Raw genomic sequence first — 10,854 nt, 5'->3', positions numbered from 1 at the left:
TCCACTTACGTGAGGGACCTCCGGGGGGGGGGGGGGACACTTGGCCTGGGGAAAACCGGAAGGGGCAGGAGAACGCTGAGGCGGGGGAGGAGAAGACTGCGGAGTGGAAGGGGTGGAATGGGGATGAAAACAGGGAAAGGGGCAGGGGCGTCCATGGGCAGGAGAAGGTGAGGCCTCATTTGCGAGACAGATGACCGCGCGTGGGGCAGGCGGCGTGAGGAGAGGGACTAGAAGGGGAGCAGTTGAGGGAAACAACGCTCAGTCCAGGAAAAAGGAACATTTTTTTTTTTAACAACAGGAAATGCAGTGTCTCCAAGTACAGTTAAATATTCTTTATTATGTCTTAACCCCAAAGGTCTTTCTTTGTTTTTTTGTTTGGGCTATAATTTCTTTTCTTTTCTTTTTTACATATATTTTATTGATTGATTGATTGATTGATTTTTTTTTACAGAGAGGAAGAGAGAGGGATAGAGAGTTAGAAACATCAATGAGAGAGAATCATCGATCAGCTGCCTCTTGTACACCCCCCACTGGGGATGTGCCCACAACCAAGGTACATGCCCTTGACTGGAATCGAACCTGGGACCTTTCAGTCTGCAGGCTGACGCTCTATCCACTGAGCCACACCGGTTTTGGCTGGGCTACAATTTCGTAATCAACATACCCAGCACTCCCTGCAATGTGTGATCTTAAAGCCGTGCCTCTGGACACACACTTCGAGGCTGATCTCACCAACTCTGTGAACGGCATTCTAGTCTTTTCTATCACAGGTCACAGGGAGCCCCAGCAACGTGTTTGACACAAACAGGCGCATGCCACTGACCCACGTTTTCTTGGAGACACGTTTCGCATTAGCACTTTTCTTCCGTGGCTGCAGCCCTAACGGGGGTTTATGCTTTAGTTCCAGCAGCACGAGGGGCCACAAGCCTAGTCTGGTCCCCCCCTCAGAGCTTCATGCCCGCCTCCACCCCCCCCACCCCACACACACACATACACACTCACACCTAACTGATTGATGCTCATCCTTGTCACAGAATCTGCCAACTAGAAGCACTTGGTCATGGAGAGGGGATGGGGGTGGGGAGGCAGGAACAGGCTGCAGCTGGCTAGGAGGGGACCCCCAGCTTAACTGTGGGGGTGCAACTCAAATCTTGTGGCGCCTGGACAGCCGATGGCTGCTCATCACTGGTGAACGGGGACCGGAGCTGTGAGAGGGAGAAGGGCCGGGGAGAGAGGGGCAGGGAGACCTGGGGCCTCCCCTCACCGCCTCTCCTCTGTGGCCGCCCCAGCAAGCCCTGGGCGCCCAGACCATCCAGGTGGACCGGCAGCAGGCGGAGGCGTTCATCGTGGAGCAGACCGTGCACTCGGACGGCATCCCCTTCTCCTGCCAGTTCTACCTGCTCTCCGACGGGTACGCTCCCCGAGGGCGGGCCCAGGGGCGGGGAGCACCCCGGGGTGCTCGGCCTGGGAGGTCACGGGAGAGGGAAGATCTGGGGGCACCACAGGGAGAGATGCCGTGGAGCTCTGCCTGCCCCGCGTCAGCCACATCACCCTTTCCACGGCTCACCCTCCTGAACCTCAGGATGCCTCCCAGACTCACCCGAGAGCCCTAGCCGGCAGGGGACGCTCACGCCACTCCACGGGCGCTGGGTTTGATTGACCCTGAGACACGCCAAGGTTAGAACTGGGCACTCAGAGAGATGCTGGGAGAAGCGTCTGCACGCCACCGAGCTGTCATCGCAGCAGACAGGCCACCACACCGCGAGGGGGAGGGGGGGAAGGAGAATTTGTTTCTTGCCATTTCTGAAGCGGTATTGATACGCTCACTGCACGGAAAGCAGGGTGATCAGAGAGCATTCCTGGACTCCCTTAGCTCACCCTTAGTGTGCTGTTGCTGTTCTGTATGTCACGTATCAGAGGCTCAAGATTTTTTAAAAATATTATATATATTTTATTGATTTTTTTTTACAGAGAGGAAGAGAGAGGGATAGAGTTAGAAATGTCGATGAAAGAGAATCATCGATCAGCTGCCTCTTACACACCCCCTACTAGGGATGTGCCCGCAACCAAGGTACATGCATGCCCTGACCGGAATCGAACCCGGGACCCTTCAGTCCTCAGGCCGACGCTCTATCCACTGAGCCACACCGGCTTCAGCCTCATGGTGTTTTCAGTGATTACAACCCTAACGGTTTTGGTCCCGTCCTGGCTCGCCAGCGTGTACCTCCAGGGTAGGAACCGTGCCAGGTTTAAAAAGCAGGGACCGCTCCTGGGGAATTAGAAACGAACTTGACCTGGGGACTCAAAGACACGTGGGAGGACAGGGAAGACAAGGGAAGCCCCGGACCGCTGCCTCTCCGGGAGCGCGCGGGCCTGGGAACAGCTCTCCTCTCCCGTGTGGCTCCAGGCACCTGGCCAAGCGGGTCCAGGTGGGCTCCCCCGGCTGCTGCGTCATCACCAAGATGCCCGTCCTGCGGGAGGAGGGTGAGTGGAGCCTGGTGGGTGGGAGGGCGGGAACACCCGCCGCCCCCTCCGTGCAGGGCTGGATGGAGGGTGCTGCGGGCCATCAGAGCCGGAGATCCCATAAAGAAGTTGTGCCCTCCAGCCTGCACCCCAAAGCCAGCAGGGGAGGGTCATTTTTCGGGGACCCGCTTCCCTGGGGTCTCACCGGCCTGCAGCCTGGGCGCTCCCGGGGGTCCCTGCGCATCCGAGGGCGGTTGGGGGGGGGGGTAGGATACACAACCCTCCTACCTCGGCTCCCAGATGTGATCGAGCCCCGCCCGGTGTTTGAGAAGAAGCCGCTGGCGTGGGAGGAGGACATCGAGCTGAACTCGAAGTTCCTGGAGCGGAAGGTGAGGGGGCGCCGCCAGCCTGGGTGCCCACACCCCTCCGCGCCGCCACTCACCCCTAACTGGGTGATGCCCATCCTTTTGGAATCTGCCCACTAGCAGCACTTGGTCTTGGAGAGGGGATGGGGCGCATTGGGGCAGGAACAGGTGGAGCCGGCCAGGAGGGGGCCCCAACATGCCTGTTCCTGATCGCCCCTCCTGCCTGGCGGCAATGGCACCCGAGGGGCTGGGAGGCCCAGCGCCCCTAAGGGCCCCAGCCAAGTGGGGGGCGGGGCTCCCGGGGTGCGGGGGGGTAGGGGGGGGATCCCGGGGTGAGGGGGGGTTCTGGGGGGCGGGGGTGGGGGCTCCCGGGGTGCGGGAGGGTAAGGGGGGGATCCCGGGGGGCGGGGGGCGGGGGGGAGTTCTGGGGTGCGGGGGGGTAAGGGGGCTCCCGGGGGGCGGGGGGTAAGGGGGGCTCCCGGGGGGCGGGGGGGAGTTCTGGGGTGCGGGGGGGGAAGGGGGCTCCCGGGGGGCGGGGGGGGGGGGGCCTCCCGGGGGGCGGGGGGAGTTCTGGGGTGCGGGGGGGTAAGGGGGCTCCCGGGGGGCGGGGGGTAAGGGGGCTCCCGGGGGGCGGGGGGGGAGTTCTGGGGTGCGGGGGGTAAGGGGGCTCCGGGGGGCGGGGGGGTAAGGGGCCCTCCCGGGGGGCGGGGGGGAGTTCTGGGTGCGGGGGGGTAAGGGGCTCCCGGGGGGCAAGGGGGCTCCCGGGGGGCGGGGGTAAGGGGGGCTCCCGGGGGGCGGGGGGGGAGTTCTGGGGTGCGGGGGGGTAAGGGGGCTCCCGGGGTGCGGGGGGGAGTTCTGGGGTGCGGGGGGAGTTCTGGGGTGCGGGGGGGTAAGGGGGCTCCCGGGCGCGGGTCCCCCGCTCAGCCGCCCGCCCGCAGGAGGAGCTGCGCCTCAGCCACACGCGGTACCTGCAGCAGCACCCGGACGGCCAGGCCATCGTGGCGGACTTCCTGCTCTTCCTGCTGCTGCGCCGGCCGGACGACGTGGTCACCTTCGCGGCCGAGTTCTTCGGGCCGTTCTCCGCGCGCCGGCCGCCCGCGCCCGCGCTGCGCTCGTCCACCCCGCACAGCGCCTTCCGCCCCGGCCCCGCCGCGCCGCGCCCCGCGCCCCGCGCCCAGCGCCTCGGCCGCCGCCGCGACCCCGCCGCGCTGCTGGCGCTGCTGCGCTTCTGAGCCAGTAACCCAGGAAATAACCCGAATAAACACAACCCGAATAAATGATAACCCGAATAAACGACCCCGCCGCCCTGCTGCGCTTCTGACCCAATAATAAACCGAACAGACAACCCCGGCCGGCCTGGCGTCCATCGTTTATGGAGAGAATCTCGACGTTTCTTCCCAAATGCCGTTTTCATCATTCTCCCCATGTTACAGATGGGAAGCCAGGGGCACGGGAGAGTCAGTGACTCTTAGAGTGAAGCACGTGGGAAGCTGGATTCAGATCTGGGTTAGATTTTTTTTATTTTTGCATTTGAACTTAGAAATGGCTAGCTACTTAATATAATTCGCACAGGAGTCATATGAGATACATATAAGACTTATTTATTAACAAACAAGTATAACAATCAAATCCGGAGGTTACATGTCAAAACCTTCACACTCAGTCACTGGTTAGGGGGTGCGGGGTGGGTGGGGTGGGGGTGGGGGGTGTCTTCTTGTCACGCAGGGTCACCCTGGGTACCCCTTCACATAACTGCCGCTCCCCCGCCCCAAGACAAAGAGCAGGCGAGGGCCGGGAGGTGGAGAGGGATCCTGACACCATGGTCTTGCGCGCGTCTTGAGGGAGGAGAGTGAGTGGAGCCTCTAGGGAACACCCAGCCCCCCAGCCCCCTTTCAGGGGCTGGATTGAGGTGGCTATGGGGCCATCAGAGCCCGAGATCCGATAAAGAAGTTTTGTCCTCCAGCCCTGGACCCCAAGGCCATTAGTGGAGAGTCATCTCTTCCGAAGCCCCCCAACACCACTGCGGCTCTCACATCCCCCCGTCCCCGTGCTCACTGACACACGGATCCCCACAAACTGCGGGAGACGGGTCCCCATGTATTGGCTCCGGCAGAAAAGGATGGGTCACCACCTCCTTAGGCTCCTGGACGAATGCCAGTCTGTCCAGGAGCCTGTTTCAGTAACACATGTTAGGCATCACCCAGAAGGCAGCTGGCCATGGGGTGCCCTCCATCAATAAATGCATCCAACTTCCCGCGGCGAGAGGAGGACTCAGAAGTCCTGTGCTCTGTGAGCGGTACCAGCCAGTATCTACCGGGCTGGGAGTGGGGCTAGTGCATGGCCCAGGAATCAGGGAAGGAAGGCTTCATGGAGAACTGTCACTTGAGCCTTAAAGAATTTAAAAATAAAATTTTTTTTTATTGATTTCAGAGAGGAAAAGAGAGAAACACCCATGATGAGAATCACTGATCAGCTGAGAGAGAAAGGTATCAATGATGAGAGAGAATCATGGATCAGCTGCCTCCTGCACGTCCCCCACTGGGGATGAGCCTGCAGCCCAGCATGTGCTGACTGGGAATTGGACTGTGACCTCCTGGTTCATAGATTAACCTCAACCACTGGGCTTAAAGAATTTTTAATAATATGTCTTATTGTCCCCCTCCCCTATGTTCATTAGAAAAAGCTGATATCGCCGAGACTGGTTTGGCTCAATGGATGGAGCATCGGCTTGGGGACTGAAAGGTCCCAGGTTCGATTCCGGTCAAGGGCATGTACCTTGGTTGCGGGCATATCCCAGTAGGGGGTGTGCAAGAGGCAGCTGGTCGATGACTCTCTCTCTCATCAATATTTCTAGCTCTCTATCTCTCTCCCATCCTCTCTGTACAAAATCAATAAAATATATTTTTTTTTAAAAAAGAAAAAAGAAAAAGAAAAAGCTGATACCCCAAGAGAAGAAAGTGAATTCACTTCAATTCTTCCACCTAGAAGCAGCCACTCTTCAGGTTTTGGCAAATATTCTCTCTACTCTTTTTTTTTTTCTAACAAAAAGGCAGCTGGTGTTTGTTTAGCAATTACTCTGTCAAACTCTTCTACATAGAACGCTTGATCTGGTCTTCACAGTTCTAAGGGACTTCACTTAACAAAAAGTGAAATCATACAGTGATTGATTCTCAGTAACTGGTAATTGCATACTTAATTGTATTCTTGAAAAGTTTAAAATATTAGGTAACATACAGATAAAGCTGGAATCTCCCTAGATTCCCACCCCATTCTCCTGGTGGTTTGTAACTTTCTTCATGCGTTTTAATGGGTTCTTTCATTTAGCAATATGTTTTGAAAATATTTCCCTGTCACAGTCTTCTACAGGGGTCCCAAAAAACGTATACACACTGCAACAGCAGGCAGCACAATTGATGTTTCTTTCTGTGCAGATTAACCCATTGGAATTAATTAATTTAAATTCATTTCCATTTAAATAGGCACACGTGGCTGGTGGCTGCCATATGAGGTAGCACTGGAGAGTAAGCTCCTTTCCTTCAATCAGGCAAGCAGTTGAACAAATATTAGACCCCTTCCAAGCGCCAGGATTGTCTGTGGCACTGGGAGGTCAGCAATGACAAGACAAAGTCCCCAGGTAACATGGAGAGAAATCTCAGACCTTTATGAAAACGAATAAGACCGAGTCATAAGTACAAAGTGACTCGAGGTTGGAGAGGTGTGGGTGGAGACCTCAGGGGTTTCTGGGGTCTCCACTGAGCTGGGACCTGGATGACAAGGAGTCAGACCTGTGCAGAGCTGAGGGAAAAGGTCTGAGCACGGCATGCTGGGAGCAGAAGGCTGGAGCCCAGCAGGGTGGGAGGGGCAGGGTGAGAGTGCTCAGTCACCCTGAGGCAGGCAGGGCCCGGCCAGTTCTCTCCATCTGAGGAGAACTGAAACCGAGGCTGACTCAGCCTGGTGCACCCAGAGAATCTCTGCAGAGATCCTGACCCTCCACCCAATGACCTGCAGCCGCGGGAGGAGCAGAGGGCATCTGGCCCCCAGACAGCCTTGTTGTCATGCGTCAGATGACTCGGGAATGAGCCCAACCACTTTCCTGCCTGCTCTGCGACATCCATTGCCAAACTGGGCTGTTTTCAGATGCCATCACTTGTTCCTGGAACTCCTGTGACCCCTCTCTTCTTGCTCCATAACACTAAGAAATGCATTTCTCTGAGCAAGGGAAGACAAGTCTTCAGTACTCCTGAAGTGCCAGGAATGCTTTCGTCACTCCCGCCCATAACTTACGAGCGGGCTGATTGCTCCACATGGTTGCTAACGAGCATTTGGTGCTATAACTGTTTGTTAGTTTTAGCCATACTGATAGGGGTATAGTGGTATCTCATTATGGTTCTCTTTGCACTTCCTTAACGGCTAATGATGGGACACATCTTTTCATGTGTTTCTTTGCCATCTGTACGCCCTGTTTGGTAAAATGCCTGTTCATGATTTTTGACCATGAACAAGAGGCCCAGTGATGAAATTTGTGCACTGGAGGAGGGGAGTGTCCTTCAGCCCAGCCTGGGGCCCCTCAGGGCTTGTCCAACTGCTGGTTTAGGCCTAATCCCACAGGGCCTAAACCAGCAGTTGGACATCCCTCTCACAATTCAGGACTGCTGGATCCTAACCATTTGCCTGCCTGCCTGCCAGCCTGATCACCCTGTAACTGCTCCCCTGCCAGCCTGATTGACACCTAACTGCTCCCCTGCCGGCCTTATCGCCCCCAAATGTCCTCCCCTGCTGGCCATCTTGTGATGACATTGGGGTGGCCATCTTGTTATGACCTGGGGGCATCCATCTTGTGATGGCCATCTTGTGATGACATGGCATAGCCATCTTGTGACAACATGGGACAGCCATATTGTGATTACATGGGGCGGCCATCTTGTGATGATATAGTGGCGGCCATCTTTTGACAATGTGGGGGTGGCTATTTTTGTGATGACATGGGGTGGCCATCTTGTGAGGGTGTGAGGATCAATTTGCATATTACATCTTTATTATATAGGCTTGTTTGATTTTTTTTACTGTTGAGTTTTAAGAGATTTTTCTATCTCTTGATACTGGTCCTTTGTCAGATATGTGGTTTGCAAATGTTTTCTCTGAGTCTTTAGCTTGTCTTTTAATCTTTTTATCAGGGTTCTTCACAGAGCAAAAGCTTTTAAGTTTTATGAGATCCAGTTGATCAGTTTCTTACTTTTATGGATCATGCTTTTTAAAAAATGTGTTTTATTGATTTTGTACAGAGAGGAAGAGAGAGGGATAGAGAGTTAGAAAAATCGATGACAGAGATTCACCGATCAGCTGCCTCTTGCACACCCACTACTGAGGATGTGCCCACAACCAAGGTATATGCCCTTGACTGGAATCAAACCCGGTACCTTTCAGTCCACTGAGCTCTATCCACTGAGCCAAACCGGTTTCAGCTGGATCATGCTTTTTGGTGTCAAGTCTAACAAGTCTTTTTTGTCTTGGATTCTAAAGATTTTCTCCTACTTTTTTTTTTTTTCCTAAAAATTTTATATTTACATTTAGGTTTATGCTTCACTTTGAGTGAATTGGGCTTCATGAAATTTCACTTCATGCATGCAGGGTTCAGTGTCCAGCAACGGCTCCAAGTGCAAAGGGACTGAGGCAGGTCTCTAATCCTCTAGCTCATGTAGCTCCCACCCTCTGCTACTCGGTCAGAACCTCTGCTCCCAACCATTACACTCTAACGGTTAAGTTAAAGGCCATACAAAGAATTGATCAGTTGCTAATCAATTATACTTGCTGAGTTCCTGACTGTAAGTAAGGCCCCAAAAAGATGCAAAGAAGACATCTGTCTTAGTCATGGTTCTTCAGAGAAGCAGAACCAGTAGATAGAAAGTGACAGAGCCGAAACCGGTTTGGCTCAATGGATAGAGCGTCGGCTTGGGGACTGAAGGGTCCCGAGTTCGATTCTGGTCAAGGGCATGTACCTTGGTTGCGGGCACATCCCCAGTAGGGGGTGTGCAAGAGGCAGCTGATTGATGACTCTCTCTCATCGATGTTTCTAACTCTCTATTTCTCTCCCTTTCTCTCTGTACAAAATCAATAAAATATATATTTTAAAAGAAAGTGACAGAGAGGTAGATACCTACATACATGGGGAATTGGCTCACATGAGTATGGAGGCCGAGAAGCCCACTGATCTGGGAAAGCTAGAGACCCAGGAGAGCCAATGGCATACACAATTCCCATTGGAAGGCCTGAGAAGAAAAGGTAAGTCCCATGGTGTGAGTTCCAGTCGGCACTAAGCCTGAAGGTAAGAGAAAAACAACCCCAATTCAAAGGCAGGCAGGCAGGGAGAGAGGGTCTCCCTTACTCAGCCTTTTGTTCTGTTTGGGTCCTCAGTTGTCCAGATGAGGAGCATCCACAACGGCAATGGAAGTCTACTTCACTCAACCTACCAGTTCAGCGTTGATCTCCTCCTAAACACCCTCACAAGCACACTACCTATCCAGTCACATCCTGGTCCATAAATTAACCCTCACAGCTTAGTACACCAGCCCCAGCCCCAGCCATGCATGCCCGCATGAGCCCAAGGCAGTGATTGGGAAATGTGCACAAACCTAGTGGTCAGGGACAGTGACAGGAGCTTGAGCAATAGGATTGCACAAATCACGATGCTGCTCTCTCTCCTATCTGACTCGTCATTCGTCCTCCCCTCCCCCACCCCCACTTTCCAGTCCCTCCAGCCTTCTCCATCAACTAGAAGTCAGGGTATTGACTGCCTCCTCCGACTCTGAGTTTCCCAGCTTTGGTAAAGTTTTTGACTCAGCATGGGGACACGTCATGTCCCAGGTCAGGTCTGGCCCTGAGAACCTGACTTGATTCTCTCTGGGTCTTGAGATCTCAGACTTTGGAGCTGGATACTCCATAACAATCCCAGTTTTGAATCTTCTTGACAGAAAAAGAGGGCCACAAGATAGAAGGCGTGAGGGGTATGGGAGGGAGAAGAACTTGAGGGAGGGAAGTGGGAGCTCGGAAGCTGCCCAGGGGAAGAGACTGGGAGCTGGAGGAGTCCTGCCCACCGTTTATCCAGAGGTTACAGAATAATACCTCTCGGGTAGAATCCAGCCAGTAGGGACGTTTTGTTTAGATTATACAATATTTTCAATGTTTTGGGGTCTAGTATTCAAACCGCCAATTTTGCACAAAATTCCTAGCATCCTTGACAAATCAGAAGGCATCGTGACAATCGGCCCACATGGCAATTGGTTGGAATGCCATAGACACTGCCCTCCTCAGAGAGAGATCTGACCTCTGTTTTGCTACAGTCGCCACTATTCCCTACTGTCCCCTGACACGGAGGCTCAGCATCATTGAACGCTGAGCTGGTGCTGTTTTTCTTACTCCCGACCTGTCTGATAGTTTATCTTACCAGCCTGGCCTCCAGGGGCATCTACATGTTCACCTCTTGGGCAGTTTGAATCTTTATTTAATAGAAGTACCAAGCTCAGAGGAAAGATATACTCCGGTGACCATCTCAACGTGAACTAGTGGCAGACCAGCACCAGGACCAGTGACCCTGTCCTCGGAGGAGCTCCTTGGCCAGAGCACTGAGTGCATGTCCTGGAGGCAGTGTCCGGAAGGTGCTTTCCTCGGAGGCACTCCTGGGAAATGAAGCCGGGGTCGCCGTCAGGACTCCCTCCCTCCCATTAACCCAACCGGTGGCCAAGGGACTCCAGACTGAAGGGAAGAAGAGCTGGATGCTTATGTAGGAGGCTGGTGGGGGGGGAAGCCAAGTGGTCTGGACATGAATGCCCATGTGGCAGAAAACATCTTCACATCAGAGTTAACTTGCCAAAACCGGTTTGGCTCAGTGACAGAGCGTCGACCTGTGGACTGAAGGGTCCCAGGTTCGATTCCAGTCAAGGGCATGTACCTCTCTGTAAAAAATCAATAAGATATATATTTTTTTAAAAATCAGAGCTAACTTGGGCAACACAGAACATGGGGTGCCTGG

General features: G+C 54.2%; 1 protein-coding gene across 3 annotated transcripts in view; it reads left to right on the top strand.

The window, feature by feature from the left end:
* LOC118709184 (ciliogenesis associated TTC17 interacting protein) overlaps positions 1 to 4,173 on the top strand; it is an 8,476-nt gene extending 4,303 nt beyond the window's left edge. The window contains exons 6-10 of one of the 3 annotated variants that reach the window (XM_045575222.1): positions 1 to 9; positions 1,290 to 1,411; positions 2,408 to 2,484; positions 2,764 to 2,852; positions 3,806 to 4,173. The exon at positions 1 to 9 is cut by the window's left edge and continues 159 nt beyond it. In XM_045575222.1, the coding sequence (XP_045431178.1) occupies positions 1 to 9; positions 1,290 to 1,411; positions 2,408 to 2,484; positions 2,764 to 2,852; positions 3,806 to 4,060 (552 nt within the window). In that variant the 3' untranslated portion in view covers positions 4,061 to 4,173. Of the gene's footprint in view, positions 10 to 1,289; positions 1,412 to 2,407; positions 2,485 to 2,763; positions 2,853 to 3,766 lie in introns of all 3 variants that reach the window. The other 2 variants (XM_045575221.1, XM_045575223.1) reach the window with 2 other exon arrangements.
* Positions 4,174 to 10,854: the final 6,681 nt, after the last annotated feature.

The sequence above is a fragment of the Pipistrellus kuhlii genome, unplaced genomic scaffold, assembly GCF_014108245.1.
Source record: "Pipistrellus kuhlii isolate mPipKuh1 unplaced genomic scaffold, mPipKuh1.p scaffold_m20_p_7, whole genome shotgun sequence".
Taxonomy (NCBI): Eukaryota; Metazoa; Chordata; class Mammalia; order Chiroptera; family Vespertilionidae; genus Pipistrellus; species Pipistrellus kuhlii.
The sequence above is the reverse complement of the archived record's forward strand: the minus strand, read 5'-3'. Positions and strand labels throughout refer to the sequence as shown.